We start from the raw sequence: 20,033 nt of genomic DNA on the forward strand, positions 1-20,033 counted from the left end.
GCACTGTGTGGTAAACAGTGTGTTACCTGGCATTAGCTGCTGTCCGGTTATTCCAATGGGAGGCATTCCCAGGTTATTCATGGCTGTCGCCCAGGCGTTGGGGTCTGACATGGGCATCGTCATCGAGTTGGAGTCCATCGACATGTTACAGATTCCTTCTGCAAGAGTACAAGTGACACACAAAGGAGTCAGTGCTGTATTTGTAACCTCTAAACAACACCGGCCAAGACCGTTCCAGGAAAAAGAATCATACAAAATCTCCAGCTGCCTCCGTTTCCACACCGTTCCTTTAAATTCTGTGTTCTATGAGATTGGATAGAAAGAGGAAGGCCACTGTGACCCCCCCAACATGGTGATTTCAACAATAATGTGTTTTAGAGTCATCTAGCGCACATTTCAGCATCTTGGCTTCAGGACAATGCCTGTTTCAGTGACCCGTGCTGACCATCTACGGGATATGCTGCTTTGGGACTACTCAGAATGTTCTACAGATTTGGCACAGTGATTTCACAGCCGGAAGCTATCATATCCATGCTGATAAGCAGTCTAGCGAAATACCATATCTTTTATTTCCAATGCAGAAAAATAATAAAGCATAAAACAGGATTATCATGGCAGTAAGTACACAAATATACAAATATTGACGCTATCGGTCTGTGTCTAATTGTTGGACAAAACTCAAGCTTTCCACACGCACACATTTCAGACTTACCACCGCAGATTGATGGCCTTTTTGTAACAGTTGTATACTAAAACAAACACATTTTAGACGCCCATTATCAAACAGAAAGCTGACACGCATCCACTAGAAGCTCATTCTCCCAGTATCCAGCGCAGTCCACAGGACCAAATGCACTTAACTGTCTCCTCAGGTTGACCTTTTTTCTTACTGACAGACCTGTAAAATGTGACTAGGGGCTGAGCCAAGCCATCCTCTCCTCTCTTGATAGCAAATCCAATACCATTGTTAATAATGAGAAGCACTGCACCCTGCGTAGTCTATATTCTTCACAGCTCAATGGTGGTGGAGCCCCCTCTGCACCGAGCCTGTCTGTTTGCACTGTACTGGTATCCGTGGTGTTTAGACCCAGCTGGGAATCTGTAATAATGTCATTTGCCTTGTTTTTCCCCCCTCTGAGCTGCTAATTTGAGAACTGTCTGCTGTGTCATCCAGGGAGAGCTCTGATAAACTGCCCGTGTTTGTGCACTGCTGCTTGAGCGCTGCCGACAGGGACTTCACAGGATTATTAATGGACGTAAACCTATTAACTGGGGACACTTTTGACGACTTGAATTGAAGGATATGAGCAGTAGTGAGCTGTTTTATTGGTGTGTTATTCCAGTTTATGCTACATTAACCGCCGTCCCTGCAGTGTTGATGGATACACACACTCAAAATTTGACAGGTAATGTCAGTCTAATCGACTTTAACATGGGTTATTAAAATAAACCTAGTGCATGTATGGATGCATGTTCATCTACAACATTACTGCTATTGTTCTATCTCTGTTGTAGCATTTATAAATATTTAAGCATTGTGCAACTTTTAGTGATGCCAACAGTCATAAAATACAGAGGGATATAATATTGTGCCTTACAAATACTAAACAATGTTAATGCAACTCAAAATTATTCATATAGCACTATTTAGACACAAGGCAATTTATAGTGCTCTACAAGGCATTATGATAGAAAAGGCAAAAATATAGATAGCAAATGGGATAGCAGGAATTAAACATGTTATAAAAGCTTTATTAAAATAGGAGATGGTAATATATTATCTATTGGATTACCTGGGTGATTAATAAAAAGTTTCAAGGCCTGATTTAAAAGAATTGAGTGTGAGTGCTCAGGCATTCAGGAAGCTTGTTTCATCTGTGGCAAATCAAACTAGAAACAACTGTTAAAACTGAATCCTTGTCTCCCGCATGAAGGAAATCGAGTTGCTTCCTTCAAGGTTTCCATTTTGTTTGTCGCTTTTATTTTGGTTCTCCTGTAGCATTTAATAAAGAATTTTTGACTGTCCGGACCTTAAATCACACCCACAAACGCACACACAGGGAGACCTTCTATATTTTGAAAATATCCTTGAGGCCACAAATTAATCTCCCTGCAATTTTTCTTACTTTATATAGTTTAAATTTTAGTCCTTGATAGAAACAACACAACCGTTGCCCAAGTCAGTACAGCAACACATGTTGATCTGTCATAGAAGGGACCACAGAATGATGGAGGACCATGGTTTAATTCACCCAGAAAAGCTACATTGCTGAAGTGTTTAGATGATCCAGTCAAACTTCAATCTCTGTCGAGAAGTGAATCTGGCAGGTAGAGGCTTGCTGAACCAGTACCCTAAGTGGATCGACTGAAGAAAAACAATGCTGTGCCTCCCTGTGTTCTGTACTTATACTACTATTTATAATACTTCCTCATTTTCAAATGACAAATAACCTCAATCCTGCAATCTTACTTTCAACTCATCTCAAATCATTTAATGCTTGAGCCCAAAATCAAAGGTTTGCCACATTTAATAAATAAATGTCCATGTTTTGTTCTGATACTGTGTTGAGAATTGAATTGAATGATGTAGAACAAGCTGAAACAAAATGGGTTTGACTAAAAGAAGCAACAAGAGAGAACCAATACTAATTGAAATACTGTTGAAAGACCACCCTGTGTGTAGCAATACTGTATAACTATGATTAATGTCTGTGTGAATATTACCCACGGTAATTAAAACCACTGTAATTTTGATTTAGCCTAGGTTCAGAGCGTTCCCGATACCGCTTCTCCGTGGATATGACCAGCTTTCTGCTTCTCTAAATGCTCCCCCAGGACACAGATAGGAAATTAGGTCATTTAAAGGCCCATTGGCAGGCAGGGGAGAAATGCTGAGGGCCATTTAGTCTAAAATGCACATGGTTTTAACAGCTAACTACAGGTTTATTACAGCCCCAAGGGTGCTAATCCAAGAGGCGACCAAAAAGATGAGGCATGCAGACAAACGAGACAGAAAAGGTCACTTATTATGAGCAGCCAATAACGCTAATGAGACAAAATGACAAAGGGAAACATCATCGAAAAATGAAAGCTACTCCAAATTGAACTTCAATCGCCCCAGTAATGAATAAGGCACAGAGGCCTGAACGTTACATCCCGGCTGAGCAGAGCAACTAAGTTTCAATTTCTCCTGTGAAATTAAGAGAGAATTAAACATTACGAGTCCACTCCTGGTTCATCAATGATGGACATTTCCACTAGTTTTAGCATGACAGGATGTAACAAGTGTCCATACATATTTATACACAACAGGAAGAAATAAAACAGAAAAAAAAATTGACCTCTTTGACCTTAATTTTCTTCTATATGCAGGTCTGTTTCTTTGTCCGTGAGTCTGTCTGGCCAAGTATGTAGAAAGGTGAGTCAAAAGGGCAAAAAAGTTCAAGGTGTCCATATGCATAAATGTATAAAATGTCTGTAAAAAGGCCCATATTGTTTTTCAAGCATTTCTAAGGATCTCACGTACGGGCCAGTAAATAGGCAGCACATACAAACACAGTGACTCTTTAATAATGTATGAGTGCCCTTTTCTCCTCTCTTCTTTCTGTTAATTATTATGATAAAACTGGTAGGAGCCTGGCGATTAGCAGTGGCACAGTGAAGAGCGCCCTTGGTGTTGTAGTACACGGCTTATTTAAGACCACAGAACAAAACAGAGGGAAGATGTAAAGATGGCAGGAGATGCCTTAAACGCACCTTTTCAACGGGAGGGAAAAAGTTGTCTTCATTCTTCAATCACCTTGATGTGCTGTATTATGATACATTCATCTGCCACTGACATGGCTAGAATTTGAACTGTAATTCAACATAATTTATTTTTCATTTTTCATTTTGGGAAGCATGTTTCTCAGGTCATTTTGATGCAATGCTATATTTAGGATAGGATAGCAGAAGGATCATGCTCTGATCTGATCTCTGCTCTGTCCCTTCCATCTCCTCGTCATGCTGTGTGCATCCTTGTTGTTAGCATACAGATAGAAGTTTTATGGTCCCTGGTGTTGGGATGAGTAAAAAACAGAGAAATATGAGAGTCACCAGAGATTATTGGCACAATTAGTGTCCCCATGCCAACCAATTCCATCATGGCAATATAAATGATCATTTTATACATATTTTTCAGCAAGAGGTGAAAAATAAAATCATGTAACGTTCATGCAAAGACAGAAAGTGTAAGTGTGTCTTGCAACAATAAACAAAAAATATAGAATGGTAGAATCGGTGCTTCCAAATTAAGCTAATGCATTCATGGTTTGCTGGTAATAACCAATGTCAGAAGTTAAAGGGGACAGAGCCTCCTTCAAATCGTGCTATGCAATGAAATTAATCATATACAAAGTGCGTGAAGGGCTGTAAAAATGAGCTGCATGCCGGCTGTAAATCAATCAACTGCAATTTGATGGCTGGGAGTAAACCTGTGTAGCTGCTCTGTTGAACAGGTGACCATGGCTGCAGCAGAGGTTGACAAATCAAATCTTTACCTCATTAAGAGACCGGGGAAAAGTCATTTCAACCACAACCACGGTTCAGGTAATTCATGAAAATCTACCACTGTTGCAGTTCCTTCGGCGCGTCCATCAGTCAAATTAAGCTAATGCATTCATTGTAACTGCATATTATTATGATTATATAATAAAACATTAATTACACTCCTTTAGTTGAACCTTTTCTGGGGAATTCAAAAGATTAAAAGACTAAAATTTCAGGACCTCTTATAGACTATATTTCATAACCACACCTGTCAGTCAGTAAAGATTCATGGTCATTAGTGAGTGAAAGAGCTATAATTTCCCTAATCGTTTTCATTTTCATTGAATTATAGTTCTTTGTAAGAAAAAAAACATAGGAAATGTAAAAAAAAATGTACTGTTGATGCAAGCATTTCCGTATTTCGGGGAGGCTTTCGATTAACGTAGATGGACAATTTGTGTTTGTGTGACTGATGACAAAAAAAGGACAACTGTTCCAATGGAAGTACTTCATGACTTTTCCTTCCTTAACAGGCGAAACACTGTGAGAAGAATGAATAATTTGATATCAAGGGGTGAAGAGGGATGAGAGATAAAGGGCATGAAAGAGAAACAGGAGACAGCTCTCAAACAGAGCTGAGGCCCGTCAATACGGAGTATCGAAGAGCTCACCAAAGCTTACTCAGGTTTTTGCAACGTTAACCTTTCGGAGCCTCAGACGGCGGCTACAGTGAAGGTGAGGCGTAAGCAGGGAATTCTACCTTCTCTGTTTGGGCAATGCAAACAGTAATCATGCTGGGATTAGCAATATTCAAGCCTCACAAATCCCCTGTTTGAACCCACCACCTAGCTGTCAGGATGTATTTCCTTCTACAAAAAGACTATATTTGTCTGCCACTTGTAGTTGGGTGGTTGTACAGCAAGGCACAAATCCTCAGCAATGATGTTTATTGTATGTGTTGGCACACACCATTTAAATGTGACAACAATGCCAAAAACTTGATTTTTATCTGAGGGACGCATCAGGGTTTGATACAGTATAAACCGATTCAACAAGAACGGTAAAAAAAATTCTCCTTCATTTCAGGTACAGAACAATGGGCATCACAGCTCTTCAACCGTGGCCAATAACGGATATTGTTGATAGAATACACCTCCCACTGGTTGCCAAAGCAATCACCTTTGGACTGTGCCTGCTTCCAAACCCAATCTCTGGTGAGCAATGTGTTTTCACTCTGAGTGGTAACCGATCGCACGGACGGAAAACAGGATCAGCGCGACGTTGATGAGATTCCTCATTGGTCGGACAAATAAAAGAGAATATTATATCCCAGCAGTACACCCTAAACAGGTCACCAGTCCATCACAAGACACACTCTCCGTTCACTTCTTCACGTCTAGGGGCATTTTGGAGCCCCAGATGAACCTACCCTTAATGTTTTCAGACTGTGGCAGGAAACTGGATAAAACCCACTCAAAGGGAGACCCCAGAACATTCTAATTATGTCACGAATGCCAATTAATTTTAAGAAATGCTTCAAACTGTTCTTAAAGAGACCCTCTCCTCGAGACGTTAATGATGAAGAGAAGCTGACTGACAGGGTCTACGAGAACACTCATTTACAGTTTATTCTAATGATCAAAAACGACAGCTGGGACGAAGTAAGTATAAGTTTTAGGATGCACAAAGTTACTTTTAATGAACAAACTTATGGAGTGAGATGGCTGAAGGCAGCTTTCTGTAAAAAAGTGACAACCGTTTCCCAATTACAGGGAAGCTGATAAATGTCTTTCAGTGCCTCACTGTGCAAAAACAAAAAAGGAATACACGACAGAAATGATTTATACTTCACCGAATATAGTATGTTTGTCCTATGTTCACCAGAGCTCCGTTAAGAAACATTAGTTGATGAAGTTTAAAATTGCAGTACACTGGCAGAAATATACCTTAACACTGCTGCAGATCATGCACACACCTTATTATTTTACACTTTATTTACACATTATTGAACAGGGAACATCTATGAATTGAAGACAGTCCATTTGAAACCCATCCCAAATAAAATAACCTCACTGATTGAGTGTCAAAAGTCAAATTTACAACCTGATGAATTTAAATATTTAAAATGAAGGAAGGAGAAAGTAGATAAAATTGTATATTAATGGCCAGAAAATATATTCTGGGGCACAATGCAAAGGTTTGATCTGCACTTAATTCAAAGCTACATCAGCATTTGCAGTGAAACAAATTCAATAGATTTTATTACTGATGAAATAGCTTCTCATTTTAAAGAGCATCAATTCCATCTGAGCAGAGTGGGAGTGGACGGCCAGCGACAGTTGTTGCAGCAATGAATCTGAAATATTGCTTTATGATGACCAAAGTGACGCCTCAATAAATACTGATTTGTTAGTTTGAAGTCTCATCCAAAACGTGGAGCCTCTGCGAAGGAACCGAGTCAATTACCAGAACGGCAAGTTAAAGAGGACAGACGTCATCGCCGCTTTGATTATTTAAAGTGTGCAGTGCAGACGGAAGAGATTAATCCTGACTTTGATTCCTACAAGAGTCAAATATGTGAAATTGTTATCACAATGTGCTTGAACTAGATGAGCAATGTTTGACGGAAGCATCAGCATTTAATCATTGAACAGCGGGAGAGGTCTGATACTGGCCTAAATCGTTCCTTGCATTACCATGCAGATGCTTCTTTTCCCCAGATTATTAAATTAATTAGTCACAAGAATGTGTGATGTCATGATATCTGAAGTCAATAAAGCTGTTTATTTGGAATACCGGTACCCTGGTTTCGGCGTAAACATCATGTAAACAACCCAATTTATTTTTGCCTTACCACAAACAGGGCCCTTCATTAGGAAATGCTGTGCGTGTGAACAGGCCTGTTTAGATTTAGAATGCATGCAGGGAAAACACTCTCATGTGCTTTGATTTTTCATTAGACTAGCTTCATCTAAAAGATGATTATCTAACCGAAATTGAGTGCAACTTTCAAGAAGAATCAGTGTAGTGAATCACATGAAGAAGGCAACCTGGCCAGTCTTTTATTTGGCCGCATTTGTGTGTTCATTGTCCCATATTTCAACACTGTGTAAATCACTCTCAAAACACCAAGAGCCAGTTAATTACTCTTTTGGCGAGTTGATCTACTGTGGTGCTCTGTCCAAAATGAGGACTTGTTCTTTCTAAAAGGTTGGAAAAGTATAAAAACTGCCGAGCCAAATTGCTGTTGCAACACAAAATGGCAAATGAAACACATTTCGCTGCTTTCTAGGTAAACTGTTCTTGAAGAACAGAGCAGAGACGTGTGGAAGAACGGAGCTGGATTCGTACCCCTGAAGAGTCACATAAAGGAATCTGAACAGTGTGGAGTGCTGAGGCTGTGATTACTTTTCTCCTCAGCGATGTCAGTCCTTATTGGCCCTTAGAGAATACAGAGGAGGAGGAGGAGGAGATACACATAAAGCAGATAGACTAGATGATCAGAACAATGGAGACCCCAGTTTACTGTCTGTTAAATGAAACAGCTTCATGTGTTCTAAACATTAAACAATATATTTGTTTTAGAAATGCAAGAGCATTACAGATCCACTGCATCAACCCTGTAATAGCAAAAGATTTTGTGAATCATGCCACTATTTGGGCCCGATCGGCCTTGCGGGTACGTCTCTTCTTTCATTTCAACCATTGGGAAGTTAGAGCTCTTCATTTTTCCATTACTTAACCTCTGTTAATGCTTCAGAGAGATGTATTCAGTAAAGCAGAACATTTCTTCCTTGAACATATAAATAGCTGTTGCTAGTCAGAGGTTTGAGTACCATCGGCCGCAAGTGCTGTGAATGAATGGTCTTCGCTCATCTTTTTGATAAAATTTAGGAATCACTTTAGAGTTTTTATGGAGTGAACAGATCTGTGGTTAGATGTACTTGTTTATAGGCTAAAATCTTCATCCTAAACCAGAGTACACAAGCACAGTGTCCTGTAGCAGTTCAGCACCTTTTGATCTCCAGGCCAGACTGGCCGGTTTGCACCATGTTTGCTGTTTTACAAGCAACTCACTGCAAAGCCAAAACCTTGTTTAACAAAAAGATACAAATTGAAAATGTCTACTGATGCCTGAAGGACAGCTCGACATCTTCTTGGAGGAAAAACAAGCTGCCGAGGCTTCTTCATGTCGTTTTTTTTTTTCCTTTGAAGTTTTACACTGTCAGAGCGCAAGAACGAGGTCTCGGGGAAAAAAAGAGAGCTGTGGAACTGTCATTCTTTGTTGTGGTAAAGGGAAAAATGTGTTGCAAGTTTTCATAGATTGTTATAGCACTACATGCTCGGAGAGAAAACATCTTTGATGGTCACGGTTAATCAACAGCTGGAAAAATCCTGAAGCGAAACCATCAAAGCTCACCGTGTTTGAGAGGCGATTCTTGCTGCTGCTGCTGGCTGAATAAACTTAACAGCACAGGATTTAAATATATGAAGTGTTCAACCTGTTGTGCCGTGTCAAAGCCAGTACTTGATGGTCAAGGCTTGAAGAAATTACCAGTGAGGTCAAGTAAACTTTATAAGCTGTTTTCTCAAAAGCTATACAAGCAATAGAATAATAATGTAATGCTAAATTATTCTTGAAAGACTCCCACACAATGTCAAGAGAAATGTATGAAATATAGGTTCTGTGGGGGAGGCCTGCCTCTACAGTCTTCCCTGTGAACTCAGTGTTTGTCATCATCAGCTGGAAAAGGGAGGACCTCAAACAAATTCCTTGACCCACAGTTACACAAACACCCAGATGCCTTCACATTAGATGCTGTGGGAACTGGGGAAAATATCTCATGTGTCACAGATTAGAACATGAGTAGAATTTCTGTCAGGCAAAGCTCCTTGTGGTTTGCATTAACTAAAAGAAGAAGCATAATTGCTCCACAAGATCAATCAAAAATGGATGCCTGAATGCTATTATCCATGAAAAAAGAGGAAGAGTGCCGTGCAGTTCCTGGAGGAGTCGGTTAGGAGAGACATGGGGACTCTAACTCCACCAAACACATAGAGATCTGGGCTAAGGACACAATGGTGCAAGAATGACTTTATCAGCACTTGAAGCTCAAGCCCAAAGGATTTCAGCCTACTTCTGCCAGAAAAAACAGCTGCTTAATCTATGAGGAGTGCTTGAAATGTGGCCAAATGGGCTGAATGTTTACAAAAAGTTGGAATGGATAAAGCAGAGTCAGTTGTTTCAGTAGGTATGGTGGATAAAATAATGGTGGTGGCTTGAGTCACACCCAGTGTCCTCCAGATACCAGAACCTACTACAGGTAGAGAAGTAACGAATGGGTCCACCAAAAGACGTCTTATACAATAGCCTATGGTAGATTCAACGTGGGCCAAGAGAAAATTCTGTCCTCTTTTCGTCCTCTTTACAGCTTAGCCAACTAAATAGCACTTTTGTTGCTATGGCTACCTTTTAGCACTGCAACCAGTGCATAGATCGCAACTACTTAAGAACCGGCCATCTTATGTGTCAACGATTGACAGCAGATAAATGATTATCATGGAAGAAAAATAATGTCAGTGCTACAAACACTTCCAGACATTAAACATGCATCAGTAGTGGTCAATGACCCCCTGCTTTATGCCCACATAAAAACGGAGTGGAGTGCAGCCTGCCTCTGCATGTTTTTAAGTGCATCCTCCATAAATGGGGGCAGTTACATGGACAGTGTCTTTAGAGCACATACAGTATTTATACATCAAACGAACAGCAAGACTATTTGCTTAGGCCTCCTTTTAACTCCTGTTAACTGCCACTTAGTCCAACTTAAGGTCACAAGGGGTGTTGGACCCAATTGCAACCTGGACATTCACTCTCACTCTCATGCTTAGGGGCAAATAAGAGTCATTTTTGATGCGAGGAAACTGGAGTAAAGCTGAACATACAAAAAGGATCAAATCCAAAAGTTCTTGCTATGAGGCAATTTTGCTTACCACAGCACCGCGGTGCCAAACATGGATGATTAAGCTGTACGGAAACTACTGACAGACTGATGCCTCAGACCACTGTGAAGGCAGAAAATGCATTTCCGGAATGGTTTCCTTGCGGTATTGTGCTCTGGAAACTTAAATCGAAGTTCGAAAGTTAGATATAACAGCAGCTTAAACAGGAACTGCCAATAACAAAACTTAATAACCCAGAGTTCCCAGATCCAGTCTTCCCACTGATCTCAGTCTTGCTGGGCTGATTTCAGTCCCCAGCCTGTATAACAGAGATCATATTAAAACTACCTAATTGGCAAAACAGAAATTGACTTTTATTATGAACCAGTCAATGTAAAGGTAATGGGTTTTTGAGTTAGGCACTTATTGCTCTGAAGGACAGAATCAAATTAAAATGAGATGGGATTAAAATGTGTGGGGGTGGGGGGCGGTGGAAATCATCAGATGGTGACAGTGATCTGCTGCATTTAGAGACTCCACAGCACCTTCCACATTTTAGAGAGGAAACCTACTGTGCACAGCAGAAAAGGGCTGGAAATGTATCTTTAAGCACAGTAATGTCACTGAGCTAATGATAGCTGGTTACCTTCAGTAAACAGCATTCTTTGGCATCCTTTTCGTCTCTGTGATCATTTGTGTTTTCAAAAAGGCCATCAGTAGAAAGGCTACATTTCTTAGTAAATAATTCTGACTGAAAGAGTCGATCCTTCTCTCACTGATATCCGAGTGGAAATATCTCCTATGTAAAGGCTTGCTGGTATGACAATAATGTTCCTTTAATCCTTGAAAATACAGCAACATTCATTCATATATTTGTCGTGCAGGGCAGTTTAATGAAACAACCATGACAATGATAATTCCAGCAGTAAAACCACGATGCACATTTTCAAATAAATAGGTTAAACAGAAGTAGAGAAATATTAAGAACTTAAGAATTTGTGCCTGTGAAGATCATTCAAAGGCAACAAACAGCTTACGCAAATGAGTTCACGAGGGCTCGGAGTAGTATTTTCCTAAACAGCGTGCCAAACCACTGAGTGGAATTGCATCTCCAGTAAACAAAATTCAAAGCCCGGATTTAGTCGTGTCCGCCCACAAATCCCCGATGCGTTGCGGCCTCATCACTCTGCCGACTCCTGCAACAGCTGACAGCATCTTATCAGCAGCGGCAATGACAACATGGGAATCTTATCAGAGGTCACAAATTAGAGGCAGAAGAGTTGCTGTGTGGAAATGTCAACAGCTCGGCGAAGCTGCCGGTGTTGTTATCAGGCCACGCCTCTTCCCGGTGGAAGGCTTCTGAGAAGGCACTGACACGTTTATGGTCGCTGATGTAATGTAGTGACAGGAGGCCTATTTGTGTGCTTACAAATTATTCAAGAAGAATCTTGCAGGGTAGTTCATATAAGTATACAATATATTCATCATTTCAATCTGGTGACTGGAATTGTCATGATCAACGGAGCCTCTAGTTTATTTGGATCCACTGCTTATTAAATCTAATGGCTTACAAGTCCACATCCACACATCAAGACAGTGACACCCCCCCCCCCCCCCCCCCCCCCCCCCCCCCCCTCCCCACAATGTCATGGAGCCCAGAGTGGGTCATGGTTCAGTGCTTCTCCCTGTAAAGATTTCAATATAGAGGTCAGTGCACTTAGTGCAGAGGTTCATCTTTTCTCTAATGGCAGCATGGTTGACTTAAGCCACGGAAGATACCTGTAGTGGCAGCAACATGGAGCTTAGGGCAGACAAACATCACATGCGGTACCCTTTCTCCACTGGCCTCAAATAGAGTCAACAACAGCACACAGGCATGCAGCAGTGTGAGGTGCTGTGGCTCTCACTGTTTTCCCAGTACATCTACAGTGGGATTTAACTATAGATCCCTAATATTACTGCCTAACATTAGAGGAGTCATAAATTAACCCGGACCATCTCTCCCAGAATGAGCTGCCAGGACTTCAAATGCATGTGTACCGATGCATTTCTGTCAATACGTTGGCTCATTAGGTTTATTCTAATTTCTAAAACCATTCAAGGGACACATCTATCCTACAACTGAGAACTAATTTCATTTGAACTTCACCACTGACGTAAATTTCACAGTCCTGAAGGTGTCACAGTAAGTAATCCATAGTCTTATTTTTGCTGTCTTCATACATACATTGAATGTGATGAATACAGCTTTCTCACTTCATCAACAAATCTTTCTTCCGTTGAGTCTCACATCACCTCTTACTGGAATTGCCTCACAAACACCCCCAGCTACAGTTACACTTGCATTTGGTGCCAGTTCCCTGACAGCAACTAATCGAATTCAGTGGCTCCAATTTCAGCATGTATGATGAAGCATATATTCAAAGGAGCGGTTGCATCTGATCTGTCCTGTCTGTGCGGGCGAGACAGTATTGATCTGTAAAATTAAAGGGACGCTCACAGTAGGAACGTAGAACAAATAATTCTGTCATTCGGTTCATGGAAAGTTGTTAGCAATGCAAGAATTTTACATGTTTTGGATTACCGTAATCATTATCTGGAACTCTATATTTACTAATGTCAGACATGTTAGTACTTTTAGATTTGAAAGGCTTTTTTTTTTCTTTTTACAAAAAAAATTATATAACAGCACAATTTAGAAAAGTAAGTTGGTTGTGACCAACTGTTGATCAGGCTCATGGTGGAGGAGAAGATGGACTGGCATGACCTGCACAGAGGCAGCTGGTGGAACTCACTTAAACTGTCTGGAAGCTGAGCGAGTTAACAGATGGACAAGAGAGCAATGGCTGATGGAAGGTGAGATGCTGACAGTAGAGGAGAAGAGCTGCAGAGAAGAGCTGCAGGGTCTTCTTAATTAATATGCAACAGTGAGCTTGGGGCTGCATAACTGATGGGAGGCAGCACGACCGAAAACAACTACAGGCTCAAGAGGTATAAATGATTTGAAAACTGTCCCTTCGCTGGGAATCTGCTGCAAACAGCCACATGTACAGTATGAAAACGACTAAATCTTAGCAGCAAAAAGGAAAATGCTGTAGTCCAACTTAAACATCATGGCACAGCACCAGAGTTTACCTGATGACAAATTCTGTTTTAGTTACAGCAGCTCACCCCTTCCAGACATATCAATTATTCATAAACCTACCTATCTGGAGCAGTGCTTACAGTGTGCTGCTGCCATTTCAGACATATAGAATGACATGCAGTATCTGATAGCTGCTGGGGCCTTTATGAAATACATTGTAGATAAAACCTTTCAACAGCTATTATGGCTGTAATCGAACCATCACGGCCCTTAAACCTTTGGCCAGCAATCTCCATTAGAGAAGAAGCTCTTAACAAGAGGAAATGACAGATCTGATACTATTAGAAATTTAAATGAGGGGAAGAGGGTGAAAAAGAGAAGAAACGCTGCAAAGATTTCAAAAGAGATCAAAGGATATTTGATTTTACTTCTGCTTCCAAACTCAAAGTATGTTAAAGATTATAGATATAGGTCAAACATGGATATTCACATGCATTATTATTATTATTTTCAAACAAACATTTTCCTAAATAGACATTACAACTTGGTGATGCTTCCTATTAAAACTTCTGATATTTTGATTAGAAATAACTTAGCAAAGTTGCAAAGGAAAAACAAAAAGTGCAGCATATTCCTTAATCCGACTGTTAAGAGGACAACCATGCGCAGTTCTGTCCCTCAGGCACAAGGAAGAAGAGAAAAACTCATCTAATTGTTTATTTTCCAGCCACTAGGGCTGCGTTAAGGTAATAAACGGAGAGAAACTGAAAAAAACAAAAAAAACAAGCCTGCCTTGCTTGAAGCAAACAGCCCGAGGGAATCATTTTAGAGGTTGAGCCTTGCTGGAGGTTTTGCTATTAGCTTTAGCGTGAGTCCACAGACAGAGTGTAGCCGAGTGCCTTCTGGCAGTCTGAATTATTTAGCTGTCACATTTGTAGGGTGCAGTGAAGTGGCACTAAATCCATGGCCACTGTGGCACACCGAAGGGTGGCTGGGGTCACCAGGGCACCTTAAAATAATAGAAAAGGACTGCGGTGCAACCCAGCTTCATTTTGAGGCTTGATGATGATGAGCAGAGCAGATTGAGGTTGGTGATCACTATAGCACCAAACACATGATGGGGTGTGGATGAAATATTAGTACAGCTCCATCAACTCATTTGTCCAAGTGTGCAACGTCACAGGCAGAAAAGTCGATGGTTCAACACCATTTAGACCCCGTGGAAATTCTAATTTTACAGCCCTGACATTCATGTAGCCATTTGTATTCATGCAGAAAATGATGACATGTTTTTACCCTTACAAAGAGCTGACCTGAGATGATAACAACCTGTGATCTGACTGATGTGAAGGCATTTCAGAGGCATGTCACATATTCTAAAACTACTTGCCATCCAAAACTACGTACTAAGCAAACGTGCAGTATAACACAGGCGTGCCATTGCTGCTCCAGAAGGAAGTCTGACAATGACAAATCCATTAACCTTTATGCTCCTGTCATGCCTCATATATCCTGCCTGGGCTCACTATAAACTTCCGTCTGTCATCAATCCGTCCATCACCATCCAAAATCTCAAGACTGAAATTACTGCTCGCTCTTCCTCCCTCTCTCTCAATGACAAAGCCATACATCTAAATCATCTGTCAGCTCAAACAGCTAAAGTAGCACATTACATTACTTACCTTGCAGAGGTTGTTAGTACCTGTTGTGGGTCACTGGCTTCACATTGTTTTCATAATTTCCAATTTGAAGTACACACCGGCTGTTACTGACACTGTCAACAAAGTACTTTTATTAAAGAATGATGGAAAATGTGGCTTCCCATTAATGAGTTTTGTAATTTTTCATAAACTGGTTTGATTCACTGGAAACAATGAAATGTAAACCAGATAATAGTTTCATTTTTCTAAAGAAACCCTGATGATCCAGAAGTAATCAGTAGATGTATTGGATAACCTGCCAAGCATGTGGGATTCAAGCTTGAGCACATTTTTTCTTGGACATTGTCCTGTATTTTACCAAAACCTTCTGCTCTAAATCACTGTCTCTTCAAATATAAAGGCTCTGCTGCATTCAGTCTGAATGTAAACATTGTCGAGGCTGAGCAGGTTCATACAGGGACAGTACATTCAGTTGTGTCTGTGCATCATAAAGAACTTAGGAAGGTCTTATCAGATCATTTGATCTCTTCAGTTTCATAACAAACAGATGTCTGCAGATGCCTCAAAGCTGCAAAACCAATTTGATACAATCGCACATGATCAACATTACATTCTTGAACTTAGAAACTCGCACACTTTTGCCAGGGTATCTTTCAGATAGCTGTCAGAAAAACATGTTTGATGCAAACCCCTGATGGGTCTGCACCGCACGCTAAATTCATTTTGAATAGAAACAAGAAATAGAGTTGAAATAAATACATGCAAACAAGTTGAACACTGATATATTGTAATAATAACCAAAAAAAGGCTAAACAAAGGACGACAGATCATGTTGCAGCTGGATGGGAGACAACACTGGCACCATCTCTGTAACATGTATCCATCTCATCCTGGTACTCAATGACATTGACCTTTCACTTGGTGAATCAATAGCATTTTATTCAACACCTTTCACTTAGCTCCCACTAAAGGTCAATGCACATGAGATTGGATTGCTGAGAGAGCTGTAGGTTTCTGCTCAACCCAGCCCAGTGGACTGGTTTTTATGATTAGATCTAATTGATTGTCATGTGCTAATCCCTCCAATTGGGGATGGGGGGGTTAACTATTATAGTATGTATAGAATTATGTACTGTATATACATGGGCGCATTGCTAAAATGTCTGAATTGCTTCCAGTCAAGACTTTATTCCACTGTGCCGGGTTTCTGGATGTCAGCCACGCTCATTACAGGAGTTGGGTGTCAGCAGTATATTAGAAATGTGCTGTCCAGGTTGCAGCAGTGCCTCATGCTCTCCTCTGTCTGCACCCTTGATGGATCAGAGAGGAGGAGGAGAATGGCTTTGTTGCTCCTTGCTGCATCGTGCTAACGCCACTTATGCACTCGCTCAGTCATTGAGGTTCTTTTGCCTCGGGGAGGAGCCAGGCGACAATGACACTACACACTGCGAAAGGGAAATGTCATGGAATCTTTCTTTCCTCGGCCCACTGCAACACTCTTTGGGGCTTTTTGAAAGAACAAACAGGTTTTTCTCTCATCCTGTACACAACCACATGAAGCAACTATAGCTGGTTGTTTGATTTTCAAGAGAGCAAACTGACCAAAACTGACTGAATAAAGTCCTACCAGTGATTTCACCCCATAAAGACTGTTGTTAAAATACTTAATGGGACATTAGATACATTCAACACAATGTGAATGTCATTTATCTGTACAATTTATTTCTGAAACTGCTCTGATAAACAAGCACAAAAGTATTTTTCCCCACTTAAAAGCCATTTAACCTTTGCTCACACTTCCATTATTTGTTTTTCTCTACATCTTATTTTAGTATCTGTTGACATAAAAGGCAGCGGATACTGAAATGTAGAAATAAGCTGTCAGCTGTATTTATAGAAATACAATCTGAGTGTGTTTACCACAAATATAAAGTAATAAAACGATGTCACTCTGTGTTAGAGTCGACACAAAAAAGAAATGAATCTTGCTCTGTGGGAGAGAAAGTGAGAGGCAAATCAAGAATGCAAATTCAAAGGTCAAGCTTGAGAGAGGAAATAATAAAGCTGGTCTTGTCTTAAAAAGTTAGAAAGACTATTTTAAATGAGTAGCTAGAGACTCTCAACACACTATGAATTTCCATCCAACTGAGCGCAAGTTCTTAAGAACCACATTTCTCTGAATATGATTCATACAAATCTTGTAAAAGGGAGGATGCAGCCTGGGAAGGTAGAAGACTCTTACGAACGCCTGCATTTGGTGGCCAAGTGAACGGAATAATAATCTGGCTACAAATATTTCCTTAACTGTTTATTGGTGGTGAGGAATCTTTAGTTGTGCTTGCAGCCTGGGATGTTTTTTATTGACTACAATGGGCAAACTGGAATTTTTAAATCCAACTACAACATCTTTGCCTACGTTGCTGCAACTAAAACAGGAAGTGTTAATGTTTTTAAATGAAGGTCAGGTGAACAGGTTTACTGGTTAGTAGTCATTGAAATGATGTTGACATTGGTTGGTAACAAATCTGCCATGTTTAGAGTGGTTGGTTATTTTTTTGAGATCATCTGTGATATATTATCCAATTACCGTGTAATGTAGTCAGTAAATTAAAATCACATTAACTTTATCAAGATGTGAACTCAATGACTGGTTCTAGAGAAGATGTGAAGATGAATGGCTGATTAGGGCTGTGCTAATGTCAAGCATTAATCTGGTGTCATTAGCATCACCCAGAAAGCAGACAACACGGAACCTCTGTCTTAAGGACCCTCTTCTTTCTGTTAGTTAACAAGCAATTAATTATCCAGAGATTCTTTAATTAGAAAGCCCTTCTTTAAATTGACACATAACCAGGAAAAACACTGCCATGTGCTAATACAGTTTAATTAGGGCCCCCTGTGTGTGTGCACAAACAGACATGGACGTGGCAACAGAGTCAGCGTTTCCTCGGCTGTGTACCAGGTCAGCATCTGCGTGTGGGGTCGGGCTGAAGGCACGCAGCAGTTTGATTAGCAGGTGGCATTATCATGGCACCAGACATCAACAGCACACAATCTCAGAGGAGCACTGATGCCGCTGCAGCTGTCTGACCTCCAAACACACCAGACATCCACAGCCTCAGGGCACAGGGAGATTCTTTCCCACTAAACTATGCTGGGAAAAAAATGATGCGGGACGATTTCCATCAGTGTAAAATTGCACTGTGCACGCTCTACGTGCTTACAATACATTAAGGCCATCTTTTATATCAAACAAGGCTGAAGGCACCATGAGGAAGTGTTACAGCTGTGAGCTTGCTCAGTACCTGGAGGCAGGTTGGCTCTTTTCCTCTTCTTGGTGTTTTCTGTAGAGGTTTCCAGGGCAGGGCACTCCGTCACCAGTGGACCACTGGAGCCGTTGAACTGAAGAGGGTCGTTGTTGGTTGCCGGATCAAAAGACAGAGGGTTGAGTCCTGAGAGACACAAACCAAAAGAAGCCTCATTACACCCCCTGATGTAAAAGCTCTTGACCAAAGGGCGAAGAGATGGGAAAAATAAAAAGAAATAAATTTGAGGCCGCAACGCCACTGTGCTTTTTATAGCCATATAGTCTCTCTGAAGAACTCATAAATACTGTAATTTCAGTGACGCAAATGAACGTTTCACTGGTATCTTGCGGAAGAATGTTTTTTTTCTCATTTAGTCGCAGAAGCTCTTCATCTCTGAAAAACCACAAACTCCTAACTGATGGTGTAAAAGGAAACTGCTGCAGCATTTCAGAAAGAGAAAATTCATTATTTGTATGGTATCCAAGACAGAATAAGTGAGGCTGGAAATTTGGGATATTTCAGTATCTCCAAGAAACGCAGACACTCAATCACTTGAAAGATAGATAAAACTTCTGTAAAACTGTTTTGTCGCTGCACCAAAATACTTTGGGTCTGATCCCAGATATGGAGAATGCGTGCGATGCGCTCATCAATATTTTGAGCATGCACAGGAACGCCAACATACCAAAGCCAACATGGCTTCCATCCTTCCCAAACAAGGTCAGCTTTAACAAGGACAAAAAAGGTGAAAATTTAGAGGGGAAAATGTCCACAATACCACTAAAAAACTCCCTTCGAAGAATAATGTAAATGTTAATTATCCATCGGTTCAAGGGAGCAGTGCTATTAGCATTTTCATTTTGTTTACTCTTATCTTACAATAACAGCATAAAAAAATCCATTATGGGGACAAAACAATGCACCCATAGGAAATAAAAAGAAAAGTAATAATTTTGAAATTGCTCGAGTCTTAGTCTTACAGACAACTTAACCTCAAGTTTCCTCTTTCTTTTTTATATCAGCTATCCTCAAACCTTTATGTTGGGTGTACTGTCATGTTTATAAGTCAGAGCCAGGACCTGGGGAGACTCTCTGTATACTCATGAAATATTCATGACACCTTTATGCACAGATCTGTTTTTCTATCCATCAAGCTACAAATAACAAGCCTCCACTTTAAAGGGATAATTCACCCCAAAATGAAAACAAACTCATTATCTGCTCATTTCCACGTCAACAGATCGGCTCAAGTTGGGGATGAATAGCGTCTCAGTCAAATCCAAAATAACTGTGGCATTTTCATTCATGTGATATCAGTAAAAAATGAGTACTGAGAGCTCTCAATGATCCCATTTCAATGTGAAGCGACTTGGAGCAAACAGATACAGAGTCCACAGTACATTTAGACTAATAACAGAAATGATGCTGTTTGGAGTGGGGTGCTTGGATGGCAGAAAGGAAGCGGTATAGAAGATATGCTATGATTTTCTCCAGCACCTCTGATGAAAT

At 40.5% G+C, this 20,033-nt stretch overlaps 1 protein-coding gene across 4 annotated transcripts in view; it reads right to left on the minus strand.

Moving 5' to 3' along the window:
• The window catches only part of enox2 (ecto-NOX disulfide-thiol exchanger 2), a 100,501-nt gene that overhangs the window by 39,616 nt on the left and 40,852 nt on the right, over positions 1 to 20,033 (minus strand). For 3 of the 4 annotated variants that reach the window (XM_057043585.1, XM_057043586.1, XM_057043587.1), the window contains 2 exons: positions 18,522 to 18,668; positions 27 to 158 (listed from right to left, as the gene is read on the minus strand). In XM_057043585.1, coding sequence (XP_056899565.1) covers positions 27 to 158; positions 18,522 to 18,668 — 279 coding nt within the window. The remainder of the gene's footprint in view (positions 1 to 26; positions 159 to 18,521; positions 18,669 to 20,033) is intronic. The other variant, XM_057043588.1, reaches the window with a different exon arrangement.

The sequence above is a fragment of the Takifugu flavidus genome, chromosome 9, assembly GCF_003711565.1.
Source record: "Takifugu flavidus isolate HTHZ2018 chromosome 9, ASM371156v2, whole genome shotgun sequence".
NCBI lineage: Eukaryota > Metazoa > Chordata > Actinopteri > Tetraodontiformes > Tetraodontidae > Takifugu > Takifugu flavidus.